This window comes from Balaenoptera musculus, chromosome 2 (assembly GCF_009873245.2).
Source record: "Balaenoptera musculus isolate JJ_BM4_2016_0621 chromosome 2, mBalMus1.pri.v3, whole genome shotgun sequence".
Taxonomy (NCBI): Eukaryota; Metazoa; Chordata; class Mammalia; order Artiodactyla; family Balaenopteridae; genus Balaenoptera; species Balaenoptera musculus.
In genome coordinates, this window is record NC_045786.1 from 21,267,821 (window position 1) to 21,282,460 (window position 14,640).

A 14,640-nucleotide genomic window follows, 5' to 3' on the forward strand; every position below is an offset into this window, starting at 1 on the left:
CTCTATCCTCAGGCCCTCTGGAAACTTGTACATGAGAGGCGGCTGTCATCTACATCAGGATCCAAATATTCTTGGGTTCCCTGGGCATACTGCCATCTAATAGTACCCAATCTCACTTTCCATCTTTGTGTAAAAGAACTACATTTGTTATGTCACTCAAATGTGTAGATTTCATAAATACCCACCATAGTGGGCCTCAATGTTGAGGAAGTTCACCTAATTTAAAAGTGGGCAGAGAATCTGAAAAGACAGTTTTCCAAAGAAGACATACAGATGGCCAACAGGTACATAAAAAGGTGCTCAACATCACTAATCATCAGGGAAATGTCAATCAAACCCACAATGCAATATCATCCCACACCTGTTAGAATGGCTATTTTCAAAAAGGCAAGAAATAACAAGTGTTGGTGAGGGTGTGGAGAAAAGGGAATCGTTGTGCACTGTGGGTGGGAATGTAAATTGGTGCAGCCACTATGGAGAACAGTATGAAGGTTCTTCAAAAAATAAAAAACAGAATTACCACATGATCCAGCAATTCCACTCCTGGGTATTTATCTGAAGAAAATGAAAACACTAACTGGAAAAGATATATGCACCCCCATGTCATGGCAGCCTTATTTACAACAGCCAAGACATGGTAACTACCTAAGCATCCATCAGTAGATGAATGGATAAGAAGATGTGGTATATAAACACAATGGAATATTCTCAGTCAGAAAGAAGAATAAAATCCTGCCATTTGCAACAGCATGGATGGACCCTGAGGGCATTATGCTCAGTGAAATGAGACAGAGAAAGACAAATACTGTATTATCTCATATGTAGAATCTTAAAAGAACAAATACCTCAGCCTGAAACTCAAGCTGCTTACAGATGCAGAGAACAGATTGGTGGTTGCCAGAGGTGGGGGCTAGGGGGTTGGGCCAAATAGATGAAGTGAGTCAAAAGGTACAGACTTCCAGCTATAAAATGTATAAGTCACGAGGATGAAATTACAGCATGGTGACTATAGCTAATAATACTGTATTGCATATTTGAAAGTTGCTAAGAGAGTAGATCTTAAAAATTCTCATCATAAGAAAAAAATTTTGTAACTATGTTTGGTGATCGATGTTAACTAGATTTATTGTGGTGATCATTTTGCAATCTATGCAAACAGGGAATCATTATGTTGTACACCAGAAACTAATATAATGTTGTATGTCAGTGATACCTGACAAAAAAACCCACATTCCAAATAGTTATTTAACCTACATCTCTGTAGAGTGGTAACTAAATGTTAAGGAAGTTCTAATGAAGCAAGTGGTCGGTCTATGTGAATAGGGTTATCAGGCAAAGTTACCTTCAGGAGCTTAGGTGAGAACAAACCTTTGAAGCACATGTGTTTTCATGGAGAAGGAAAGAACAGTCCAGCTTTTGGGTACTCAGTAATGGCTGTTATGGTCAATAACGATCATGATAATGATGGTGGGAAAACATATCACGTGCCAAGCCTCAGAAGAAGCATTAAGTTCCATTTGTAAATACCAAACTTAAATGAGGGTGACATTTTTCCAGTTTACAAAATCTTTCACTTACTCACCAGGAAACATGACAAAATAGAGAAAACTGCTGTTTCCAGGGGCCTCTTACAATTCTTTCTGGCTTAGACATTTGTGTCTCTATAAGAATGAAAAACTAGTGCAATGAAAAACAAAGGGCGTGCCAAAGCCATGGGTAACTGAAACACCTACAACCCAGATTGGCTGCAATACTCAGCCCCGCAGGACTGGTCCTATGATTGCTAATATCAGTACGTGTCAGCAAAACTCATCCCTGGAACAGCTGATTTACATTATTGCCCTAGTTCAAGACAGAACATCTGAAAACAGGTTTGTAGTTTAGTCCATCAACTCTACAGAAGGACTGGGAGTAAAAGAGCCTTGAAAGAATATGTGGATCAATAGAAAGAGAATTATTTTGCTGGGAGAAAAACTCAACAATATAGGGAAAGGATGCACGGTATGGCTCAGAGGTGGGACTCAGGGTCCTGGGGGAGAGTGCTTCTTTGTTCTATCTCACATTGATCACATAATTTTATAGAAGGGGATCCTTAGATATAATCTGGTTCAATCGCTCATCTTACAAATGAGGAATGTGTGGATGTCTGTTCAAATCCTGGCTGGGCAAAATGCGGTGTCGGGTAATACTAAGGATGCAAGTGGATGCAAAGATGAATGGGGCATGGACTTTATCTTTTGAGAGTTCACAGTCTAGGAATGGAACTAAGACATACATAAATATTACAAAGCAGGAAATCTGCACTTGCATTGGAGCATCTAAGGTTTAGATTCAGGGCTATGAGCATTTAGGGGAAGAAAACCTTCCTTCCTGGTGGGAGATGGGTGGGGTGGAAGCCAGGGAGAGAGGGTTAGTGAGACATCCTTGCAGGAAATAAGTATCAAACCTGCATCAGGGCTGGGCACTGCTGGAGACACAGTGGTAAACAAGACAGACAAACCATGTCCTCGTGAATAATATGGTGTTTGGGGAGTGGAGACTTTTTAACACAGAGATGCAGAAAGAAGAGTGATTAGTTGATCTGTTGAGGTGCCTTCTCCTGTTGCACTAAATCAGAAAGGGGAGGTAAACACAGGGACTCCGTGTGGGAACAGACATGAAACCTACACACTGAGTCTGCTCCTTATACTATAATCTATAGCATATGATGCTGGTATTCGGGGACTCTCAGTCTGAACACATATTTGGGGAGTGTAGAGAGGTTAAGTGTCAGATTCTCTTCCCAAAGAGTGGAATAAAAGTGCCAGGTGATTCTCCTTTATTTTGGGAAGATAACTTCCCTGTGGTCTCTGACCCCTGGGAGACGTTCCCCAATTACAGGGATTTCCTCTTGTGTTTCTCCTAACAGAGATTTCACAGGATCTGGATGTGTTGGGTTTGTCCTTGCTGGTCCAGCCCACTAGGGAAACAGACCCGTTCAGGAGGGGGAACAAAATAATTGTCAAGTGAATATTTTTCTGCTGATTATTGGAGTCAGTGGAGTGGAAACAACTCCTGAGGGTGTTTTAGTGGTTTGGTTTTTTTTGAGTGCTGGAAGGAGCTGTAAAAGCCTTGGCAGTAGCATTCCAACCTATAGATAACAGGATTTCTCTACTTTACATTTTTATATGATCTTATAATACCCTTTGTTATTATTAGTTATGTAATGTGCTACATTAGTCACGCTTTGTGAAAAATAGTAGATTATTCTGATGTAATACATTATTTAAAAGGCCCAGGTCTTGTATTCATTTTTATAAACATATAATTCTCTACCTAAAGAATTATTACTGGATATAACTCTGTTTTCATAGCCTACTTCCCCCCTGCTCTGCAAAGGTTTTCTAAAGAACCCAGTAGTAACTGGGTCATGATTCTTCAAACTTTCCAGTGAGGAAAAAAAATGATGTGGTGCAAATTTTTCCCATCTGAGGCATAGTTAAGGCAAGATGCTTCATTAAGTTACCAACATACCAAGGAAAGGTGCCATGACCAGACAGTACCTACTTCATAAGGTTGTTGCAAAGAGTAAATGAGATATTAAACACAGAGCTCTTAGCATAATGCCTGGCACACAGAAAGCATTAATAATTCTTCTATCATCCTCTAAGAAGACTAATCTCTGATCTTCAGATGGCCAGCCTGCTCTCACTGGACACCAAGAGAGTTCCACGTAAACTCTCCTCACTCCAAGCGCCTCCAAGATGTCATGTAACGTGAGCTGAAGAGTATCTACACATGGCATTCATTCAAAATCACACAGCACGCTTTCCTCCTTGAGTTTGGAATTCATCTTGGGAGATTTATCAGGCATGTGAAAGGGAAACATCTCCTAAATGAGCTGGAGAAAGCAACGAAACAGAAAGAAACGAGGCCAAGCACTGACTTAAAACATGTCAGGATTTGGTCTATTTTTTTCCATCAACATGTGCTGTTCTCATTAATGGGAGTTTCTCACACACTCAGTAAGGGAACAGGCAAAAGTGTATTTTGTTATAGCCTGAAGGCTCACCCAAACATTTAAAGAATTTGGGGAGCCATAAATTTCCTCCAGACTATAATCATCTTTGTGAGATCAAGTGCTCATGACCGAAAACATCTCTGATCTGTGAAATATGACCAAGGCTCTTTAAAATATTTTTTCCCAATAAGGAGGTAAGTTCATGATATGTACTTTGTCATGAGATTTGAAAACATCCTTCTAGCTATCTGTCAAAACGACTTCTATTTTTTTGTTGGTCAAATCATTAGCCTAGATAACAGATGAAAGGTAGGCTATGGTCCTTGGGCCAAATCCCACCCATTTCCTGTTTTTGTAAATAAAGTTTTATTGGTTCACACTTAACCTTAGTCATTTACATATTACCTGTGGCTACTTTCATGCTAGGATGGCAGACCTAAGTAGCTGCAACAGAGACTGTGTGGGCAGCAAAAACTGACCTATGTACTACCTGGCCCTTTATAGAAGTTTGCCAACCCCTGATCTAGATCACTGTCTTGTGTAGAAAGAATTCTGCTTGAATAACAGTCATCTGTCTGATTCCCAGAGAATTAAAAAATTTCCCATGTTATCAAATCCAGACACTTTGCTGACTGGAACAGAAAGGAGGAAGTGAAGAGAGAATTACTAAACTGGGAGTTAGAAGTCACTCATTCATTCATCCATTTATTCATTCCACATAAGACACCACCACCATTCCTGTGGTAAATACTGGCATTAGAGTATGAACAATCTGGCCTCATAGAGTATAAAGTCAATGAGGGAGACAAACAGTGACCACGTCATTCATTCATTCATCCTTCATTCATTCATTCTCTGTAATGTGCCAGGAAATATTTTAGGCACCGGTTAACCATACCAGTTAACCACACCAATTATACATTCTAATGGTGAAGAGAAATAATAAGCACATATGAAAATAGCAGGTATGATAAGTGCTATAATGAGAATATTAGTTCAACCATATGAAACTGAAATTTTTATAGGTCTACAGTAGTTAAATATTGACAATCTTATATGATTCAACCTATCAGTGAGAAATGCTGAAGAGTGATTTTGGGATGGCTTTAAATTAAGGGATCTGGGAGAGGGAGATAAATTAGGAGGTTGGGATTAACATATACACACTACTGTATGTAAAATAGATAAACAATAAGGTCCTACTGCTTAGTACAAGGAACTATACTCAATATCTCATAAAAACCTATAATGGAGAAGAATCTGAAAAAGAATATATATGTATAACTGAATCACTTCTGTACCCTTGAAACTAACACTAATTGTAAATTAACTATACATCAACAACAAAAAATTTTAATAAATTGAGGGATCAAGGAAGGCTTCACTGAGGAGGTGACATCTGAGCTAAGACTTGAATGACAGCAGCGTCTTGCCCTGCAAACATCGAGGGAGAAGATTTCCAGGCAGGGAGAGGGAGAGCTCCTTGCAAATACTCTATAGCCAAAGTAAGCTTGGATCATTCGAGGAAGAGAAAGAAGACCAGAGGGGCTGGAGCAACTTGGGCTCTGGGGAAAGAGGGAGGAAATAAGGTTGAAGAGGTAGTCAAGGGCAAGGTCAGATGGGGTCTTGTGGGTTAGGATAAGGATCTTGGCTTTTACTTGAAGAGTAATGGGAGGGCTTTTAAAAAGGAACATCACATGATCCAATTTATGGCTTTTAAGTGTTTTCATTCCTCTTCTGTGAGAAGTAGACCATGATAGCAAGAACTGAAGCAGGGAGATTTAGGAGGTAGTACGGAGTTCTGAGCAAAACAAGAAGACTACAGCAAGGAAAGGTGGAGAAAAGTGGGGAGGCAGGAGATGTTTAGGAGTTGAAATCAGCAGGAGCTGGTGATAGTTTAGATGTAATTAGGAGGGAAAATGAGGGAGGAGGGAGGATGCCAACTTTCCAGTTTGAGTACCTGGCCGGATATCTACTTGGTGTGATTCATAAGCCTGTGAACACCAGAAAAGAAGCAGGTCTTAGGGGAGATAATAGGTACCGTTTTCAACCTGTTGAACTTGAGTCATCTTTATGACTTGTTTTCCCTCAAGTGGTATCGATGAACATGAAATCTTATATGAATCAGATTGGCAGGTTTGTTTTATTCTTGTAATCATACATCTACTACCTTGTCATTTCCTTTTTCGTCTTCTATGTACTGACTATTTTTTCTTGATTTAGCTGATTTTGATTCTCTTGAGTGAAGCTTTTGTGTTTGTGCTTTCCCAGTGGTCAAGAGGGGAGTCTTACAGTTGCAAATTTGTTGGCGTGTCTTTTGGTGGAAGTTGTTTCTTTTATGCCCTTTGAGGTAGACAGAAACTAAAACAGCCAACAGCAGGATTCCCAACCTGGATTTGTTTTCCATTTGACAAAATGGACCTAGGAGGGAGTGATGCTAAATATACAGTGCCCGACAAAGGTTTAGGACCGGAACTTGTATCCCACCCTCAGATCATATCTTAAAACACTAAATTAGGGTGTAAGCAGATTAAAAAAATGTGCCTTGCAATCACTTTTCAAGAGCAGCAGATTTGGCAGAACTCCAGGCCGCATAACTGGAGCAAACATCTGAAAATATTCCAGGGTAGGCAGGTTTGAAAGCCTTTCCGTGTTATATACCAAGCATTCCGCTCACCTCTTATCAGACAAAGGCAGTAGCAGTATTATAATAGGATCCCCCACCTCTGGATTTGAAAAGCATTTTACTGAGGTAAATCATATCACGTACAACCCTGTATGCCATCAGCATACACATCTTCAGTCTCCTGCTAGATTATCCCACTTAGAAGGTCATGCTATATCTTTCCTTCTCGCACATACACAGGCTCACCTCAGAGATATTACGGCTTTGATTCCAGACCGCTAAAATAAAGTGAAAATCGCAATAAAGTGAGTCACATTTTTTGGTTTCCCAGTGCATATGAAAATTATGTTTACACTATACTGTAGTCTATTAAGTGTGCAATAGCATTATGTCTAAAAAAAACAATGTACAGGGACTTCCCTGGTGGCGCAGTGGTTAAGAATCCGCCTGCCAATGCAGGGGACACAGGTTCGAGCCCTGGTCCAGGAGGATCCCACATGCCATGGAGCAACTGGCCCCATGCGCCACAACTACTGAGCCTGCGCTCTAGAGCCTGCAAGCCACAGCTGCTGGGCCTGCGTGCCACAACTACTGAAACCCACGTGCCTGGAGCCTGTGCTCTGCAATGAGAGAGACCACCATGATGGGAGAGGCCACCGCAATGAGAAGCACGCGCACCGCAACAAAGAGTAGCCCCCGCTCGCCGCAGCTAGAGAAAGCCACGCGCAGCAACGAAGACCGAATGCAGCCAAAAATAAATAAATAAATTTATTAAAAAAACAAGGTGCATACCTTAATTAAAAATATTTTATTGCTACTAGTGGGAAGCAGCCACATAGCACAAGGAGATCAGCTTGGTGCTTTGTGACCACCTAAAGGGGTGGGGTGGGATAGGGAGGGTGGGAGGGAGACGCAAGAGGGAGGAGAAATGGGGAAATATGTATATGTATAGCTGATTCACTTTGTTATAAAGCAGAAACTAACACACCATTGTAAAGCAACTATACTCCAATAAAGATGTTAAAAAATATATATATTTAACTGTTAAAAAATGCTAACCGTCATGTGAGACTTCAGCGAGTCACCTTCTTTTTGCAATGGTAGCATCAAAGATCACCGATCACAGATCACCAGAATAAGTATAATAATGATGAAAAAATTGAGATATTCTGAGAATTACCAAAATGGGACACAGAGACACGAAGTGAGCAAATGCTGTTGGAAAAATGGCACCAAAAGGCTTGCTCGACACGGGGTTGCCCCAAACCTTCAGTCCGTAAAAAACAAACAACAAAAAAAGGCAATATCTTCCAAGCACAATAAAGCAAAGCATTAAAACAAGGTGTGTCTGTAATGGACAGAGCATTAGTGTTGGTGAGTGAATGGTTCCATGAATCAGAATTAGCCAAGCTGATGCCCGATTATAAACAATTAAGGAATTTAAAATGCGACACCTAAACACTACACACTTCATAATTCCTTATCGCAGGAAAGAATTACACACAGTTAAAATGATGATGGAATAACACCTGCCAAGAAGAGGTGTGGACAGAACAAACTTAGTGTACCCAGAGGTCAATGGGAAGATGTTTCTCTTTCCCAGGGCTTCCCAGTCCAAGTTTGTGAAGCTTTATTTACTCCAGCCATAAAATAACCTTCACTTATGTTAGAGACACATTTAGGGGAAAGGCAACATTACCACTGGCTTTTTAAGTGTGTTAAGACTAAGGATCATTATCTGAAAAGGCCTTTGCAGGGCAACATTTTTAAAGATTTGTAATCTTACACACGTTCTTAGAGCTGGGGCCCACCTTATCCACTTGTGCAATAATAAGTTAATCACTGAAAACAATTTTTTAAAAAACACCCTTAAGAAATATTTCAATTTTAGAAATAGGTTAGTAATCCAGTTAAAGAATGAAATTTATTATAATAGCTGCATCATAAGGACATGTACAGAAGTACTTTAGCATCTCTCAATTAAAAATAAAATTTAAACCTACAAATAGAAGAAAGTATCACTGACAGGCCCATAAAACATTCGTGCCTTTTCATCTAGAAATCCTGGGAATTATTTAATGAAAGCAGAAAGGTATAGCTCTCTGAGTCCGTCGTTCATATAAATCAAGGACTGGAAACAATCTAAATTTTCAGCCAACAGGGTAATTTAGTAAAACAATGTACATCAACATCATGATGCTGTTTTAGTCATTAAAATTATGGTTATGAAGGGGAAGCAGAAACATAGAAATGTGTTTGATATTTAACTGGAAAAAGAGCAGATTATAAAATGACACATACTATATGACATGTATACACGTGAAGTTCTAGAAAGCAAGAATTTTTAAAAAGAAAATAAGATGGATAGTGGCCAATTTTTCTTTTATTTGCTCTTTTGTATCATGTGGTTGCTTTTAAAAATAATCAAATTAGTTCATTGCAGCACTATTTTCAATAGCCAAGACATGGAAACAACCTAAATGCCCATCAACAGATAAATGGATAAAGAAGAGGTGGTACATATATACAATGAAATACTACTCAGCCCTAAAAAGGAATGAAATAATGCCATTTGCAGCAACATGGATGGGCCTAGAGATTATCTTACTATGAAGTCAGAAAGAGAAAGACAAATACCATATGATATCACTTATATGTGGAATCTAAAATATGACACAAATGAACTGATCTACAAAACAGAAACAGACTCACAGACATAGAGAATAGACTTGTGGTTGCTGAGGGGGAGTGGGAGAGGGAGGGAGTGGGAGTTTGGGATTACCAGATGCAAACTATTATACATAGGATGGATAAAACTACAAGGTCCTACTGTCTAGCACAGGGAACTATATTCAGTATCTGTGTTAAACCATAATGGAAAAGAATATGAAAAAGTATGTGAATATGTATATATATGTATGTATAACTGAATCACTTTGCTGTACCATAGAAATTAACACACTGTAAATCAACTATACTTCAATAAAATAAATTTAAAAAATAATACAATTAAAAAAAAAAACTGGGCTTCCCTGGTGGCGCGGTGGTTGAGAATCTGCCTGCCAATGCAGGGGACATGGGTTCGAGCCCTGGTCTGGGAGGATCCCACATGCCGCGGAGCGACTGGGCCCGTGGGCCACGGCTGCTGAGCCTGCGTGTCTGGAGCTTGTGCTCCGCAACAAGAGAGGCCGCGATAGTGAGAGGCCCGCGCACCGCGATGAAGAGTGGCCCCGGCTTGCCGCAACTAGAGAAAGCCCTCGCACAGAAACGAAGACCCAACACAGCCAAAAATAAATAAATAAATAAATAAACTCCAATCTCTTTAAAAAAAAAAAAACTAAGGCGCAGAACTCAGGGAAATAAGTAATAGCCAACTAATACAAGATGTCAGGAAAAAGAGGTGACTTTTTGGGTCTTGGTTTAGTTCCAATGGAATCATGTTTGGGAGTAGGTATTCGGGACAACATGCCATTGTGTTAAACCACTTTTCATAAAAACTCCTCCATTTAACATTTTTGTATTTTAAAAATTGCCCAAAGTGCTTTTGGCTGGGAAATACCCTTCAGTGTTAAGTTAGACCTAGGAAGGCATTGTGAACTCTATGGAAGGAGTCAGCTTAGACCCAAGTGGAGAAAATGCATGAACTTTCGCCACTTTGAGGTCCTTGGGTTCTCATTTTTCTGGGTCTCTGAATCATGAAGAGGTCTGAGTTCACCTTTTCAGGAGCATTCAGAGAACGACCTTGTTTCAGAAACTCTACTCATTCCCTTCCGAGGTCAGCTGAGTTTTTATAGGACCAGCATTTCCAAATTAGGCCTGGGGGTGGGGAGGAGAGGTCACAGGAGGAAACCGCATTTCCACAGACCCTCTTAAAAGAGGGGAAGGAATAGTCTTCTGGAAAGTTCGCTTTTTTATCTGAAGTCCCAGAAAGTTTCCCACATCCCCTCTGATGGATTCAGGGCCCCATGTAACGCAATAATAAGTATAACTGGCTCCCTGAGTCAGCCAATGTGAGGAATCATTTCAGTAAGACAAACTCTCATTAAAATGCACCGCCTTCCCCTGAGGGAGTGAAACTGAGGACTTCTCCCGCCCCTCTCTCCACATCCGCTGGAAGTTGTTTCCGCATCACCACGGCGCATCCCGCTAAGCAGACCCGGCGGTCCCTGCCACCCACCCCTGGCACTGCACGCAGCATCCCACGCGCCGTAATTGGGGTGCGGGCGGGGGGAGCACTTGGCCGTGAACGGTAACAGCGACGAGAGAGAAAGAAAAGCAGGCCTACCTTAAAACTTTCCAGTCTTTGAGTGGATCCAAGTCAGAGATTAAGGAGACCATTGTCTAAAGGGCGGCCGAAGGCAGATCCAGTCCGGAGAGGAGGGGGCGCGGGGAGGGGATGCGGGGGAAGGAAGCCGCCGCCGGCTGCTCGGCTCAGGCCCGGAGCGACCGGGCGCCTGCACGCGCGCGGCTCTTCCTCCTTCTAGGATTGATAAGCACTTGTCCTGGCTTTTCTCCACGCCCACGGCCTAATCAATCTTGCGCTAGATTACTCCCCAGCCCCGGCTCATTTCTCCACACCACCTTTTAAAGCCCTTGTAATCTGCTCCAACTGATCACATTTGACCTTTTTGTAGCCCACTTTATTCCAAGCACAGCTCTCAGTTAAATCTCTCTTTATTAACACCGTCCTCCTTGGCTTGCTTTTGGAACAAACAGATCAAGTCTGAAGCCTCCAGACTTTAACGGCAATCATTTACAGATTACTGCAAGCTGCAGCTTTCTCCTCCTCTGGGGCATCCTCCTGAGATTTTGCTTTCATATTCCTGTCAGAAGACCGGTTAGGTTTCTTTTTTCCCTTTTTTTTTTTTTTTGGTGGCTTGGGTTCTGGGACACCAGCGTCGGGCTTACAGCTTCCCTCAGAGGCTGTAACTACATGACTCTTAGGATTTGTTTTTAGAAATCATTTGGAACTGGCCTGCTAACAAGCTAGAATTTACTGTGTGCTTTCTGGCAGGGAATTTGTTACACTGCTTTTTTTCCCCCCTCCTTTCTTTCTTTCTCGGGATTTAAAAGAACATGAAGAGGGGGAAATGTAGAATCTCTCCAAGCATTAAGAGAAAAGGGCGTGGGCTTTTCTCCCTCAACTTGTATATCTTTTGTCCTTTATTTAAAACTGAACATCCTTTCAACAATCATCTGAAACCGTGCACAGATGTTGAAAACAATATCCAGAGCAGAATTGTTTTCCTCTAGACTGGTCTGTGTGCTGATGTAGGTTTTTGTGACTGTATGGGTTTCTTATTTTTGTAAGCACTGCCTCATAGCATATGCTAGCATATGCTTTCCGAGGTTCTAGGTAATAAGACTCCACTACTGAAGCCCCTCCCCACCCTGTCCTCCCAGGATCCTGGCATTAGAAGACCTTGAAATCACCTGGCATAGGGGTCTCCATGACCTCCCAGGTCATTCAGATTTTCCTCACACCTGCATGCCACATGAGCTTAACATGATAGGACCTTTACTCTCTTTATATCCAATTCCTCTTTTTCCTACACTTATTTTAGAAGGTAATTTTAAGACCATCACCATAAATGGAAGATCAGCCTCCCTGGTCTAACAAAACAATGATTGTTGTGCCTGGACACATGGCCGGTTGTAAATCTTTTTGTCTCGGATGAAAAGAGTGTAGAGAGTGAGTGTTAGGGGATGTTAAGGACACACCGGCACCAACCAAGACATTCGCCACAAGCAGAGTCCAGATTTCAAGAGAACACAGTGCCATTCAATGTTCTGCAGTGACCTTACTACCTCAAATGGTCAGCCAGGAGGATGGGTTCCAATTTCTTGCCTTTAGGCTGAGCTTACCAAGAAAAAGAATCTCTTCTTTCCTGAGAGTCTCCAGAGGGAAAGATGTGGTGACAGCTGTTGGAAGCATGCTGCTTTTACTGTCAGGAAGTTCTTCCAGTCAACTCGAAATGCCCCTCACAGCATTTTAAATCCTTTCCCTGTTACCCTTTTCTTGAAGGACCCCCTTCTGTCTGAAAATATGCAGCAAACCCTCAGCTGTCTCTTTTACAGTCATACATACTTTCCCTAATGGCTGTAAATGACTCTCCTCAGAAGTACAACTCTCCTTATGCTAAACAAAGAGAATTTCATACCTTTTGCAAAAACCATTGCCTCTCTGGGGCTTCGTGCTCCTTCCTGGGCTGTCTTTGCTGTCCCACTGTGGATCTTGGGTCACAGTATAATAATGTGTAAACATTTACATGACACTTACAATCCCCAAGTACCTCACCAAATGTGGGTGATAATAATAGCATTTGTGGGACGTGTACCTGCAAAGAGTTCCAAATGCTTAGATAATTAATAAGCTGTTTCTCCCTTTAGAAAGTTAGCAGGAAAAAACAAAAGATTATAATGAAATAGTTTCTGTGACTACAGTGACATCATTTTTATATATTAACCCACCGCTCTGCTGCTGAGATTCAGATCTGGAGAAGAAGGGGGAATGGATCCTTAATCCTTGGAGTTCAGGGTTGATGGGTGAAAAGGGGGAGGGACTTGGCTTTTGGCCAAAGGACAAAAGGACAAAAGCATGTTCCTCAATTATTAAATCATGTTTTAAAGCAGTAGTCCTTCCAAAAACTTTTTAAAGGCAGTAGAAACTTTCCTTTGGATGAAACCTTGTCCCAAGTCCAAGTGCAGAAACAGATACTAGTGAAAGTTTATTACTGGGACTAATTTCTTTAGGTGTGTTAGCTTGTTCAACCCTTGTGACTAAGTTGTTTACAAAGTAAGTTACCAGAAGCACCACTGTTTTGTTAATGCAGGTGAGGACATTTGGGCATGCAAATTTGGGCTCACAGGGCTAGTCCTCAGCAGGGGGAGGTGTGGTGCCCAGAAGCCACGCCCACTGGACCCCACGTGATCAACCACACAGGGCACTCCTTTCCTCCAGCAGAGAGGAATACACAAATAGGGTTCATCTGTATTGGGGTGGGACTAGGGTTGGGATCAGGTTAGGGGTGGATAAGACTGCATGAGGCTCCTGCTTCCTCTTCTAGGGCGCCCCTAGGAAACCCTAGCATTCAGGAGGACACGCTTTGAAATACACTTCCTGAAAGTATTTGGTGATAGACAATCTTTGAGAGGCTGTGTTGAGTCCAATACAGGCTGAAGATTTTGCTCTTAACTTTCTTAATTTTGAGGAACAAGTGTTTTCTTACATACACTGGAGATTAATTCCATGCTGTATATAGTGCGAATTTTCTTTTCCTCTCTCCCCTAAGCATTCTGTTCCTGATTCTGAACAGCTTTACATCAAATGGATCCATTGCCTACCAAGAAAAAGGCCATCAGAAAGATTCATTCACCTTCAGCTATGAGGGAGACCAGTAAAAATGAACAAACAAGATACTGCCCTGTTCAAAACTTGGCCAACTATTCATCTTTAGCTCAGGAAAAGCAACAATATACTTTCTATATGTAAAACTCAAAGGTTAAATTTAGTGTTGAGAAACTTTGCCCCCAAATATAATTTTCCTCCATGTCACTATATGAATTACAAGATTTAATTTTGGGTTCTTTTCCTCATATTTTGATAAACTGATGCCTTTAAAAAATGAAATTATTTTATTATTGCTTATAATGACTCTTCAATGGTTGGCTCTTCTGAATGGTCCCTATGTGTTAAAAAAGAATGTCATCCATGTAAAGCAACATTCTTAAATTGTCCCTCTATTACCAGGGACAAGACTGGTAGTTTTCCTTTTCATATAACTAACATATCCTTCCCTCTTCCCACATACAGAAACTAAAACCAAAATCCAAATCCAAACAAAAAGCAACGCCCCCTTTGGACCTCTTCCATCCAAACAAACAAAACCTCCAGCCCCAAACCTTATGAGCCTGTGTTTCCATGAGTATGGTGATTAGAGTCACCTGCGAAGAAACTGAACCACAGAATCTCAGTGAAGAGACAAGAGCAGGAGCCAAAGAATCTGCATGTCAC

The 14,640-nt window shown here is 41.2% G+C and overlaps 1 protein-coding gene across 1 annotated transcript in view; it reads right to left on the reverse strand.

Annotated features, from left to right (window-relative positions):
- Positions 1-11,013, reverse strand: part of CELF2 (CUGBP Elav-like family member 2) — a 525,035-nt gene extending 514,022 nt beyond the window's left edge. Inside the window, exon 1 of the mRNA XM_036842569.1 lies at positions 10,912-11,013. Within this exon, the coding sequence (XP_036698464.1) occupies positions 10,912-10,964 (53 nt within the window). The 5' untranslated portion in view covers positions 10,965-11,013. The remainder of the gene's footprint in view (positions 1-10,911) is intronic.
- Positions 11,014-14,640: the final 3,627 nt, after the last annotated feature.